Source organism: Porites lutea, chromosome 2 (genome assembly GCF_958299795.1).
Source record: "Porites lutea chromosome 2, jaPorLute2.1, whole genome shotgun sequence".
Classification (NCBI taxonomy): domain Eukaryota; kingdom Metazoa; phylum Cnidaria; class Anthozoa; order Scleractinia; family Poritidae; genus Porites; species Porites lutea.
In genome coordinates this window covers 3,182,501-3,196,524 of record NC_133202.1, presented here as the reverse complement: position 1 = coordinate 3,196,524, position 14,024 = coordinate 3,182,501, and the positions used below count along the sequence as shown (strand labels likewise).

Genomic DNA, 14,024 nt, shown 5'->3' with positions numbered 1-14,024 from the left:
GCCGAAATATCTGAAAATAAGACATTCTTTTTAGAAACGGTTGTATACCAAGGCAGAACATTCAGCGAAAAATGAGAAAAAGCTATCCTTGACGTAAAGACGCATTTCAAATGGAAACCTTATAGTATATACATTTTCACCTCTTATCATCCACCAGTTGTTAAAGCGCCTCTTTGACAAACGAGAAGCCTTGAAAATCCTACGAACAAACTCTGAGGAAGTATTTCGGGTTTCAAAAGCGCTTGATGGACAGAGGCTAGCCACACAATTTTGAGAGAAAAATTGCTATTAGAAGTAAAACTCACAGAAAGGAAGGCAGCTCTCCTGACGCAAAACAACAAGGAAGAAGAAGAAATATTGCCTTTCGTGGCACAATACAGCCCTTAGTGTCTATTATAAAAGAAGCTTTAATGAAAAAGTGGAATCTCATACAAAACCAATTCAACCACTACCTTGCCAAAATTTAAAAGAACCACATGAAGTGCTATTTCTTTGAGAAAGGAAAATTATGGCAAAGGACATACTTGTTAGAGCCAAAACATAAGAGGGATAGATGTGCAGCCTGTCACCCCTTGCAGTTTTTCACTAAAAGTAATTTAAGTATCCAAAAGGGTAGAGTCCATTAATTAATTAATTCATTCATTACTTTTTACTGTGCCCTGTAGTCGACAGGAAAACCAAGTTCGCATTTACAATAAAATCTTTGATGATTTTATCAGTACTATATTCATTTGGCAAACAATGGAAATAAACGATCATGTTGCATAAAAAAACAAGAGTTAATGAACTGTTTAGTTGCAATCAAATGAGGCATTCTTACAAGTTTTACTATTTCCTTAGGGATCAAAGTCTTGAAAAGTGGGTGAAATACATAAAAAAATATTAATAATTAACAAGCGTTTTTACTTATTAACTGAGATTTTCCGACAACCGACAAAAATCGAAAAGTTTAACCGACTATCGACAAAGATCGAAAATTTTAACCGACTACCGACAAAGTTACTGAATTTTAACCGACAACCGACAAGTGGACCCCCCCATTCAGACCCTCGAATAAGGTAGTTTTAACTTTCGAAAGATAATTACTACAATTTTGGACAAGCAAGTTAGTTTTAACATTGACGACAAATGATTTTTTCCGCATATTTTTAAAATTCTATAGTTTGACAGAATGCAAAACTCTATTCCTAGATAAGGCCATCCCCCTTTTTTTTCTTTTAGCTTCGAACGCGTTTCCTGATATTGGCTCGGTCGGTCGGATTGATAAAAAAAATAACCTAAAAAAAATCATAAGAAGTCTCGGAATAGGAGGCCCTGGTACCCCAGGCCGACGGTAAAAAGTCAACATTTACATATTTGGATTAACAAAATACACAATATACTGTAAAAAATGTTCCTGCTATTCTCTATGCTGTTACTATGCTCCGATTTTTCAGATTAAAAGAACTATTTCAAGAGAAAAATGGTTTAACTAAGTGGTTACTTTTTTTTTTCTGAAATGCCAAAAATTTTGGGTCGGTCGGACGACGCTAAACGGAGAAAAAAAAGAGGATGACCTAAAAGAATCTAAACGGAGTTCGTCATAAAGGAGCCCTCACCAACCGGTCGACGAAAGCAGTTACTACGGTAGTTAAACGCGCGAGCAGTGTTTTTTCAGAGACCCCTCCAGCATTCAGGAAATGCGATCATTTCGCTCGGGCTTTGTATAACCACATTGTTCTAATTAGAATATGATTAACATTCTAATATGAGTCATCATTAGTTCAAACAAAATACTGGCATCTTTATTCACAGTATGAAATGATAGCGCTATCATGATTTCTTATTTACTGTTACAATGTACATTTAATTACCGGTAGATCGTTTTTAATGTGGTCCCGGTTGCGTTGCAGCAGAAAAAAAATCACTAAACCATGAGAAAATGAGTTCATTCTCTCTTGACTAAATTTCTTAATATTATTACGTATTATTGTTATTTCTCACTTCCGTTTCTCCGTTCATCAACCTCACGCAGGGCCGTGGCATCAACTCTTTTCGCAGACTGTAATGTTTCCCTGAACTCTTTTTTTTTGGTCAGGAGTATTAAAGTGCAGAGGAACTTCTAAAACCTAGAAAGTCACAAAGGCTGCTGAAAAGAGGTCTAGAGTTTCTGTAATAAGAAAAACGTAACTCTTACAAGTTGAAACTCAAGCGCTGATTACACTTTTGACGAATTACAGTGTACCGCATCCCTCAAAAAGCGCTAGCTTTCTAGCTTAGTTTGCATAAGCTAAATTTATACGTACAATGTATATATGAGTGTGATCATTTTAGACCCGATGCGAAACATTATTGTTACAATAAAGCGAAGAACTATCTCTGAAGCCTAGAACAATATATATTTCTTTTATACTTATATACAGTAATATATATTCGTTAGCTTACGTCAGAAAGAACAGACTTTAGATTTTTTTGACAGACATGGCTCGAAATTATGAGTGTGTTCAGTTGGAATTATGTTGGAATGAAGAGTTTTCTGGAAAAAGAGCCTAATAAAACGAAATATCAACATTTAGCAAATTGAAAAAGGCTTACAAACCGTGCTCTACCAGCTCGAATTAATTGACTAAATGCTCGTCGAAATTCCCCGATAAACCCGGCGTAAACAAAGACGTTAACAGTAGCGTTTGTATAGATCATGCACACTGCTATCTTAGCGACCAAAGGCGGTACACCAGACTCTCCAAAAGCACTGAAAAGATCAATCAGTGTGATGGGAAGCACGAGGATAATAAATAAACCAACTAAAATTATAACCATTTTTACAACTTTTCTCTGTCTTAATGCAAATATTTTGCGTTTGTAGTGTCGAACTTCAAGACTAGATGTACCTTCACCGTTGGTGGAGAATGTTACGTTTGTGTTCGTGGCACTGATTTCGAGGCTGTTATTTTCGACAGTCCTACTCTCTATGTTTGCTTGCTGATCGTGAATCACTCTCATTTGCCTGTGGCTCGTCTTGAGAAGGAAAAAGTTGATCAGCGTGGCTAGAATCAGCGGTAGCAAACAGAGAGCTATGAGGAAAACCAGCAGATATGCTTTGGACAGGTTGGTCGAGAAGAAACACAGCCCTTGGTTGTTAGAGAGGATCTCCGTTGGGGCAGAACCAACACCCATAACTGGCAGAATGGAGAAGACGACCATGATTAGCCATCCACTTGTTATTAAAGCAGTTGCATTTTTGTGTGTCATAAACAAGCTATACCCGAGAGGATACTTAATCGCTATGAATCTGTCAATGCTAATAAATATTATGTTCAATCGTGACAAACCGTCGAAAAGTACAGTTAAGGCTATCACTACACTACAAGGAATCGAGCCAGGTTGAAAGCCTTCCACAAGACGCAGTGGAATCGCCAAAGAGCAGTTGAGTAAGTCACAAACGGCCAAATTGAAGAGGAAGTAATTCGGAATCGTCCTCAGCCTTCGCTTGTGCACAATGGCTAAAATGACGAGTACATTTCCCGCCGAACCCACAGCTGAGACCAGGAACATGTAAGCTGTAGTTGCAAAATCCTCGGGAGACATCGCTTACTTTTTAATTACTTCATTCTGTGTCGTCTGCCCTTCGAACACATATCACACTGTTTATAATGGGGTATCAGGGTGACCAGTTCACTCCTGTATTTTCATCAACATCCGCTACTGATCTCACTTGAATTGATTTTTTTGTAGTACCCACTTATGTCGTCATTAAAGAGACTATGTCAGCTGCAGTGCGCCTGAAGATGTTTTGATAGTGGGTATTTGAATCAATCAGCAGGATTAGCATGTGGTTGGGCCACAAATTCGGGGTCTTATACGTAATCACACAACAAAAAAGTCAAATGGACTCCCGTAAGGTTTTTTGCTTTCTCATGCAAATACTCCGTGAAAATCATACTGCAATTCAGCCTATTCTTGTAACTGAAGCTTTTTTATCAGCCGTCTATTGTATGCTCTGAATTTCCTTAATCTTTGAGAAAGCTCTGATTTTCTATTTCCTTTGACGGCATAAATGAATTGATGACACACGTAAATCATTTTATCTTTGTATTGCCAAAGAGGTTGTGTTGATAACGTTAAGAAAGAAAACCGACGAAAAGGCACTAATGTGTTCTAAACAAAAGTGACAAAGCTCTTTTCATATAGTTGAACCTGAATCGCAGTACGGAATTTGAACTGCAACCATAAAATTGATCGTTTTCAGTACTAATGACAATAAATTTCCACTTATGAGATGAAAATAAATCAGCTCGGAATAATGCAGCTGTTCCAGCTGACAAATTCAAAATATTATCAATTTTTAAGAATAATAAAAAATATGCCTACTTTACGTCACAGAGATCCTTGCTTCCTCACTATGATTGATTATCCGGTCCTTTATTCTCGGGAAAGCCATAACAGTAAAAATAATAAAAAATTCAAGTTTGAACAAGATCTTTAGATAGCATTACTGCTTTAGTTTTCCATCTTGAACTCAACAGTACACGGTATCGATGAATGAACAAAATGTTGATCTCGTCGTCGTTCAATTATGTCGGTACATGTCTTGAAATTTAGTCAGTCAAGATATCATGGAATTTTTTTAGCTCATGGTCACTGTGAAACGGGGGTATTGTTCACTTCTGATTGCAGAACTTAAGAGTAAGACTTTTCACACTCACCTTAAGCACAAGCGTCCCAAACTCACAAAGTTAACACTTGCTAAAAATTTAAAATACATCCCACAAAATTGGGGCGAAGCGATTTATAAGGCTTGTAAAGTAAAATTTAGAAAAATTTCAGTTGTCTTTTATTATTATGGAGAAAAAAACAAGTTACACTTACTTGAATGTGCTGTATTTTGCATTCCTGTGCCGTTTTGTAGCGATTTGGGCTGATTCTGCGATTTTTAAAAAGCCCTCTCTAATAGTGAGTTTGGGATACCTGTGCCTTAAGTTGAGGCCCCGCTGATACTAACCTGAGATCAGGCTCTATTTTCGTTTCGCTTGTTAAATAGTAAGAGAGAATGTATAGAAGCTACTAAAATTGGGCTTGATCTCATGTTACGCTGATACGATCAAATTTTAACCTGAGTATTTTTCCACTGAGTAAATGAATGGGAAAGATTAGCTTGGTGTTCCTGTGCTAAGGCGGAAAAAATAAAGAGAACAAGCAAGACTCCCGTCCAATCAGGATTTTGCTCTGGTTACTAATTAACCACGCATTTGAAGGGCTTCAAAGTGAGTTTCAATACTGTTTCCTGTTTTCTTTTCAGCATTTATGCTTTTGAAACCTACAGTTTAGGTACAAAAGCCCCACAAATTGACTTCGCGACTCACTTGATCACAGTTTGGAGCGAAAATTTCATCGAACTACTAATTCTGTTGCGATCATTCTTTCGTTTCGTGCGCGTAGCAACCTGGTTAGCAACTGAACAGTTCGATCATCAGATCGAGAAATTTGGCGCAAAGAAGAGGTAATGAAGAGTTTTCTAGGCCAAACAGAAACGGTGGTAATTTCCTTCAAATGAGCTTTCTTCTTCAAAACAAGCGATGAAAGAGCGAAGCAATCTATCTTACTGAAAATTTGATTGGTGAGAGCAGCGCTGTTCCTTCTGTTTGCGTACACATTGCTTTATATTTACAGTGTACAGCAGCTTGAAGTCAACTTAAGTAATGGATGAATTCGACGAAAATGGCTGGGCACATGTGCATCATGCCGCGTACAATGGGTATTATAAAAGTGTTAATCGCTTTATAAAGTCACGGGAAGACCAACTGGAACTAGAAACGCAAGATGGACAACAACTAACCCCTCTTCTGTTAGCCTGTATGAACGGGCACGTCGAGACTGTACAACTTCTCGTAGAGGAGTTGCACGCTAATCTGAAAGCCAAAGATCGTCATCTATACGGAGCTGTCGAACTAGCAGCGTCAAAGAACCACATAAAAGTCCTGGAGTATCTTTTGAATCTGAACAGTCCCGATCTTCAAGTCTGGAGCAATTTGATTAAGGGACTGCCCCAAAGCGAGTTAGAAACGTCCTGTGCAAGAGCTCTCGTGGAACTTACAACTGAAGAAAATGCTGATTTATATTTAGAATCTTTCCTGAAAGCTGGAGGTGTTCAAGCGATTGTCGGATTATTGAAAAATGCCTTGTCAAGTGAGGAATCGAAGGTGTTTGCGTTATCAGTGCTGCTTAACGTGGTAAGATACCCAGCTGGAAGTGAGCAATTAACTAATTGCAGATCAGTGCCGCCAATTATTCTACAACTGAACGACACACCGAGAGATTTGTACCTACCAGCTACAAGGCTGCTCGAAGCACTGGCATACTGTGAAGAGAATAAGGAGGCCATGATTAGTAACGGAGGTATTGATTCTTTAGTACGGTTACTTCAGTTCAGTGATGACGAAGAAGTTGTTGAATCTGCTTTGAGTACTTTGAGAGTTTTATCAAGTTCAAATGCAGAGATACAAACTTCTATTGGAAGTAACAAGGACATCTGGAAGTCTTTAGTTAACCTGCTGACTGCGATTAAGAACAAGCATGTGTTATCGGCAGTAGCCAAAACAGTGAGTGCCCTTGTTTCTGAACACACAAGTAACCAGAATGCTTTTGTTGCTGAAAATGGAGTGCAGCCTTTGATGGAACTTATGCGTGTACGGTCCAGAGAATGCCAGTTTGCTGCAGTAGAAGGGATTCATGCTCTTGCAGATGGTAATGAGGGTAATCAAAGTATTGTAACAGAACATGGCTGTGTCATGGTGTTAATGAGGTTGCTCAAGCGATCAAGAGCAGCGGATCTTAGAACAAAGACTGCAGGAGCCCTTTGGGCTATTGCTGGAGCAAAAAATGCCCAAAGACGGTCAATTGCTGCTGAAATAGGCATCAATTTGCTCATTGAGTTTCTCTCTGAGAATTTACCTGAAAGCTTACACTTCATTGGTTCCGAGGCATTGGGTGTGCTTGCTCTGGGTGTGAGAAACAAGAGAGATGAAATTGCCAAGGCAAATGGTGTTATGCCTTTAGTTCGTCTTTTGGGAAAAGTTAACACACCAGGTAATATTGTTCGCAGTGTGCTGCAGACATTACGTGCACTGTGTCTCTGTCTAGGGTTCAGACCTCATGTCCACAATCAGGAGGCAGTGACCAAAGAAGGTGGCCTTAAATTCTTGATCAGGTACATGGTTCAAGCCCGTCAGGACATCATCAAAGTTGAGGCTGCGTACACATTGGGCTGTGTTTGTTTGAGTAATAATGCTAACATGAAAGCTGTCTTAGATCACAAAGATTTCAGCTTTTTACACATGCTAAGACAACTTTATGATGAAGACGAAGAGGTCCATCTTTTGGCAGGAGCTGCACTTGCCATGTTTGCTTATAACAATGTTGCAAATCAAAGAAATATTGCCATGTCTGGTGGTGTAAGATACAATGCTTTTCTCCCATTTTTGGAGTCCAAGAATGAGAAACAGTCAACGTATGCTGCTTTTCAAGTAGTGGTTTTATCACGGATCATTCCAGATGAAGATCAGTCACTAACATCTGCCACAGGAATAAAGCTGTTAGTCTCGCATCTGAACTCAAACAATGAAGACATTCAAACAGCTGCAGCAAACTTCATTGGTGGCCTTGCCCATACAAGAGCTGGCATCCCAGGTGCAATCATCTCCATCGGAACAATTCCCTTATTAGGGAAACTCTTGATGTCCCAGTATGAAACTGTTCAGGCAGCAGCCTCTGTTGCCCTTGGTTATCTCAGCTATGACAGTATAGGTGAGAGGCAGCTCCTAGGGGTTTGTCGTCATGATCCCTTTCTCTATGAAGTTATTCAGTTTCATGCGGGAAAGGTCAAGCTGTCACCTCAGTTTGTGGAGAGATGGCAACACTGCAAGATGATTGGTCTTCCACCCATCACGTGAGTTTTCTTATCTTGTACTGGGTGTGGCCCAGGAGGTGCTCAAATATGATTATCATGGGGAGGTGCACATACATTTTGAGGGTTTGTGAAATGTGGGATGCAAGGATATTTGGGGTAAAAAATGTAGTTTACCTAGGTTTCTGGGAAGATTCTATTACTAGCAGTTACCATGGTTAGGAAGTGCGGGTGAAAATGTGGGTTAACCTTAGAGATGTGATTGATTAGAACCGCTTTCATAATTGCATGTGAATTTAGTTTCAGTGTCAACAAAAGAAAATGCTGCGGAACATGCACGTAGAAACTGAATTGAACAACACAGTAAACAATACTCATATTTAATTCAACGATTTCATTCTACAATTAGCCTGAGGAGTGATGATGAGGAGTGTGGAGAGAAAGCTCTTTTCACATTCAAAGATACAATTAAAACAGTAATGTATGACACAATGTATACAGTCACGACTGCACGAAGTCTTATTTAAATATTCAATCGGGTATTCAATCAATCCATCTTGAATAACCAAAGGCCGTTGATATGCAAAAGAAAATAGTGAAAAAATCTTAGTTTACCACTGGAGTTTGAAGCTTATTGAAGCTTTCAGATGACAAGTGACATCACATGCTTGTAAATGTAAGCCTATAAAAATGCAAAAACCATGCACTTGAGTGAAACCTGAATAAACTTAAGTTACATGGATTTCAAGACTTTGCTAACACTCGTATCTTACCAATCACTCGTCCAGCACTCAGCTGAGATCGGGCTCTACTTTCATTTTCCTACGTAAATAGATTCCCAGCTGGCAAGGCGAATTGAAAAGCCTCATATTTGGTACAGAACTATGTGGGCTTGCAAATCGAACAATGATTCTTGCATGTGCATTGACGTGATTACTGTGACATCAGACGGACCTTACACTCAACACCATGTATATTAGTCGGTACAACATGAGTATCCCAAGAATGTGGACAGATTAGGGAAAAACCCTGCTATACATTTCATAGAGTACTGCTGACCAAGAATAGGCTACGGGTTCATTCACGCTTGTCTTATGAAATTTTTCACATAGCACCCCTATTAAAATCTTGTTTTGTCATGTGAAAGCATGAACTGTAAACAACTCTGTTTCTCAATTTTCTTGGTCAGTAAAAATCCTTTTTCTAATTTGGCATTTTTAGGAAGAAGACTGACCAGTTGCTTTCTGTGGAAAAGAAAATGGTAACAGCACACTTTGCCCTAGATGCAGAGCAGGCATTCACCATAGCAAGCACAAATGAGTCACCTGGAGGTATGGCATCAGATGGAATGCCAGAAAGAAAGATATCTGCTTCTACAAGTCTAAGAACTGGAACAGTACTTCGCCTTCCAATAGCATGATGTTACATTATTCTATAGTCTGTATGGAGGTAACATTTGTATAAGTGGAAGAGATTCTCTGGCCAACATTCCAAAATCTACAGGTCAGGAAGTGCAATTTTCAGCATTTTGAGTAGGGGGTGATTTCTATTATGAATAATGAAGGATGTAGAAAGGAAGACAAGGAAACATCCTTTCGACTCTACCTGGTTTCCAGCTACAGCATTGTACAAAAAAGCACTTTCATTGAGCATTGAATTCTTTGGTACAATGTTGTATATTGAGGACAATAAAGAAATTATATTGATTATAGTCAAACTTTGTTAAAACAGACTTCAAAAGAACAGATTCAGGTAACTGTATTATGATTGAGTCTGACACTGTATATGCACTCTTGACCAAGCGAGAGGTCAAGAAGGGTGGATATTGGCTAAGTACATTGTTTGGCATTTTTATGGACTGAGACTGTATAATAATTTAATATAGAGGAATGAATTGTATGAATTAACTTGTTATCTTTGAGAACAAGAGCACTGCCCATTAAAGAGCGAAGTCTGTATTACAGAGAAGTCTGTAAGGAAACATTCAACCATGATCAATGCAAAAAAGTATTGTGAAAAGTTTTGCAGAGTGTGTTTGCTTCTTTGACATGTGAGAGTGAGATAGTTCTGTGTGAATACATAAGAAAGGCACAAGATATGAACAGAAATTACTTTATTGTTGGTGTGAAGTTAATGTTAAAAGTTAAAATGAATTTTGGTCAAAATAACTTCAAACCACCAGCAGCATCAGTACCGTATGCATAAATTAAATATTATTGTACTGAAATAAACTGGTTTGAAAACATTCTGACCTACATTAAATTTTAGTTTAACTATGTTGTAGATCAAAATCAAAAGTAGGTTTAAACTTCATAACCAAGGTTGATTTTTTATTTCCCGTGTCTCCTAACCACAATAAATTATTTATCGTTCATGATCATGTATAACAATATCATGATTATTATTAGGGTAAGAGACAAAGGAAACTGAGAAGTAAAGTACATAAGAAATTTATATCTTATATTCTTAGAAAAGACAGATCAGAGGTTTCTCATGCAGTATTTTCTTTAATTACCAAAACTAATCAAAAGATGGACACAAAAGACTGTTAAATCAAGTACATGTAGTTATCAGATGACATTACTGTACACATACATGTTTGTAAATAATTTTGTTGCACAAAAAAATGTTTTACCTATCCACACGTATTCATGAAAGTACATGTAGAAAAGAAATAAATTTATTTACAAGTGTCTTCATTTTTTGTATGGTTTCCATATTGGTTCTCATGTATCATCACAAGCTGTCTGATAAGGAGTGATACAGTCAACTCTCTCTAAGATGCACACCTTTGGGACCGGCACTAGCTGTCCATCTTAGAGAGATGTCAGTCTTATAAAGAGTCAAATAGAGGGAGGAAAGAAAGGCAGGGACCAACTCTAGGTGTCCATTTTACAGAGGTGTCCGTCTTATAGAGGTGTCCGTTAAGAGAGAGTCGACTGTATATTTATGGTTGGTGTGTTTGCTTTTCTATTCAAAGCCTTTTGTGGCCTAAAGTCAGTGTCAACCAGGTTCCACTGTTTATTCAATGGTATGTAACCTTTTGTGTCCTTGTCACGACTGGCAAATCCACTGCCAAAATGGAAGTAGAGAACACTGTTTCTTAACGATGTCTCAAAATGGAAACATCTTTCAGCACTTCATCTGTGTTGACATCGGAATTCATCTTGGTCGGCCCTTGTCACCATCCCAGTGATACTTATTGACCAAAGTTATGGGGAAATTTAGAAAGATCCCTCCATAATTACCAAGTATTTAAAATGTGACATTGATATGAAGTTTAAAACCCTGACTTTGAGGATAATCCTATCCTTATCGACTACCCATAATTACAGGAAGAAAATTATGATTTAGCGGCATTGTTTCGACTGACTGGCTTCCATAAAACCACAGATATCACTGTCGCGCTGCAAGACACTGGTTCACAACCTCCAATAAGTGAGTATTTTCCAAAGCTGCAGCAACCCTTTCTTTGTCAGCCAGCTGTTTGTTAACTGTAAATAAATCGTGGGAGTTAACTTAATAATGAGGTAATAAGATAGATTAGTCCCTGAATTTACAACAAGTCAATGTTGATTATGGTGCACTGTAAACGGATAATAGTTTCATTTAGTACCAAATTTATCACAACTAAATTGTTGAATACAGACCTTCTAACAGGGTACCAAAAATATTGGGAAATTATGCAGAATTTCCAGGGAGGGGCGACATTACGCTACAAAAAGGGGTGTTACGCGTAAAGTTAAGGAATTCAAGCTAAATGTTTAAAAGCTAATAGATCAAATGGACATGATCTCACTATCCTATAATGTTAGATGCCCGGTAATATCTTGAAAACCAGGGTGCAAAGAAAATCAGTTTAATGTACAGATCGCCATACAGGCAAGCTGTAGCTAACATGTGCTAGCCGAAGAGCCACTTTAACTAGTCCGAAAAGAATTTTTGATCAGTAGCATTGATTATGTTTGTAATTTGAATTCCTCAAAAATCTTCAGTTGCCTGTTGGGCAAGTTGAGAACAGAATTCATTAGGCGGATAGAAAAATCTACTTGCCCCAGGCTATCAGACACCACTTTCTTTACATGCTGAAAATCTGGGAGAGAGGTAAAAATCATCAATGCTCTATGACTTCTAATTATACCAAAAAAACCATTATCAAGATGTTCTATAATAACGTTAGCACCTGCACATGTAGTTTGTAGTAACAAAGTAGTAATATTTATTGGTATTTTGTCATGTTTTTCATGAATTAAGTTTTTAGAATGATGAATTTTTTAAAAGGCTTATACCTGCATCTTCTGATGCATGAGTTCCTGGAGTAATACTCACATCAACCTATTGAAAAGAAAAAAAATGCCACTTTTCATAGTGTAAAGAAGATCATTTACTAGCCCAGACATCATTTCAACTAGCCCCAAAAGCAGAATTGATTTCACACTTCTTCTGTTTTTCAAATTCCTCAAAGAACATCACTTGCCCATTGGGCTAGTTAAAACAGATTTCACTAGCCTGATAGCAAAATCCACTAGCCCCGGGCTATTGGACCCTACTTTCTTTTCACGCTGCTTTTTAAAAATACTGTAAAATGATGATGCAATTTGACCAATACTTATAACTGACAACAAAAATCTGTTAGAAAAGTGATAATACCCAAGAACACAGCTAATAAAGACTGACTCATCGTACAGTCAAACCTCACTGTACGGACACTCATTATTACCGACAGTTTGCTTACTTTCTTGGATCAATTTAGGTTTTTGGGAAACTGCCTACCTGCCCCTCCCCTAAGCCAACATTATCATTTAATTCTCACTTAGGGCAAAATGTTGGCTTAGGGAAGGGGTAGATGGGCAGTTTCCCAAAAACCTAAATTAATCCACTTTCTTTCTGGGCAAATAAAGCCCTCAAATTTTCACTAGATTCAACCCACTTAATACGGACACTCGAATACCGATACTTTCTGTGGGCAGGCCCCCTTTGGTGTCTGTATTAATGGCATTTGACTGTACTCTCATCAGAAAAGCTGTTAACCCTTTAAGCCCCAATATCCACATACAAATTCTCCAAACTGATATCCATACATTTTCTTTAAGAATTGGTTGAGAGAATTTGATATAAGGTCATGGAATTTTCTCTATAGTGATCATTTTATTAATTGTCATAACGTTATCTGTTGACAGTGTATGGATGTTGTGCGAAGAAAATTGCTGTTGGTCACTATTGGCACTTATAGGGTTAACATCTCCCTGACACCAGTCTACAAAGCAGCAGTTTTAAGAGGCTACTGATAAAAACGTTGCTGCTAGTATTGCTGATATACAAATTTGCTTCCTACATTCATATTGTTGGAGAATGAGCCTTGTAATAATGTTATTAAAATTCCAGTAAATTATCATGAAGTTAACTTACCTTGAACCTGTCAGGCAGCGATCTGAGAAGCTGTACTCGAATGGCTAATCCAATGAGTGTTGCCATGCTGCAATGTGGTATTGTAGGCGTGAACTGTATTTTGACATAATCATTGTCATCATCCACTTTCACTAAGGACTGTTCAACAACGTTTAACTGTTCAAGCGTAAGGGGGTGTTCTGGGTCATTGATGGAACGAATGAGATCTAAACCAGTCAAGGAAAAACCTGCACCCTAGAGTTTATTTATGCTTATGTACCAGTCAACACCACCACCACCCTCCCCCCTCCTCCTCACCCCCCACCAGATATATATTTCGGTTGTGTTTGGTAGGATATTTACATCACTTTAATACCTGGTGGGTGGGGGATTTGACGCTTTTTGAAGCACTGGCCGGTGGGGTGTTTGACCATCTAAACTGCCAACATATCGAATTTGACCAAAATTTTTCAAAAAAGTCAAATGCCCGGGGGTTTGCCCAGGGGGGTACTCCTGGGAATTTTTGATGGAGGTTTGCTCCCCAGTTCTCCAAATCCTGACCCTATTTCAGACCACAAAATGTCATTTTTCACAGCAGTTTTCAGAGCTGGCCTTTAAAATCCATACCCATTTTCAGACCAAGCCCCAGCTGCTCAAAAGCTGGATAGCACTCTCCACCAGATAAATCACTATCCACTGGATAAGTATTAGGGAAACCAATTGCGCTATCCACTGGATAGAGATATTTTATGCA

The 14,024-nt window shown here is 38.3% G+C and overlaps 3 protein-coding genes across 3 annotated transcripts in view; 1 reads left to right on the top strand and 2 right to left on the bottom strand.

Annotated features, from left to right (window-relative positions):
- Positions 1-2,522: 2,522 nt before the first annotated feature.
- LOC140924951 (octopamine receptor beta-2R-like) lies at positions 2,523-3,567 on the bottom strand. The gene has a single exon (XM_073374927.1). It carries the CDS (start codon positions 3,565-3,567, stop codon positions 2,545-2,547), a length of 1,023 nt encoding a protein of 340 aa, XP_073231028.1. The 3' UTR covers positions 2,523-2,544.
- Positions 3,568-5,254: 1,687 nt separating this feature from the next.
- Positions 5,255-9,862, top strand: LOC140927423 (ankyrin and armadillo repeat-containing protein-like). The gene is made up of 2 exons (XM_073377071.1): positions 5,255-7,924; positions 9,104-9,862. Exons 1-2 carry the CDS (start codon positions 5,679-5,681, stop codon positions 9,300-9,302), a joined length of 2,445 nt encoding a protein of 814 aa, XP_073233172.1. The 5' UTR covers positions 5,255-5,678; the 3' UTR covers positions 9,303-9,862.
- Positions 9,863-10,369: 507 nt separating this feature from the next.
- Positions 10,370-14,024, bottom strand: part of LOC140927425 (cytosolic iron-sulfur assembly component 2B-like) — a 4,672-nt gene continuing 1,017 nt past the window's right edge. Inside the window, exons 2-4 of the mRNA XM_073377072.1 lie at positions 13,292-13,498; positions 12,172-12,217; positions 10,370-11,376 (exon numbers count right to left, since the gene is read on the bottom strand). Of these exons, the coding sequence (XP_073233173.1) occupies positions 11,279-11,376; positions 12,172-12,217; positions 13,292-13,498 (351 nt within the window). The 3' untranslated portion in view covers positions 10,370-11,278. The remainder of the gene's footprint in view (positions 11,377-12,171; positions 12,218-13,291; positions 13,499-14,024) is intronic.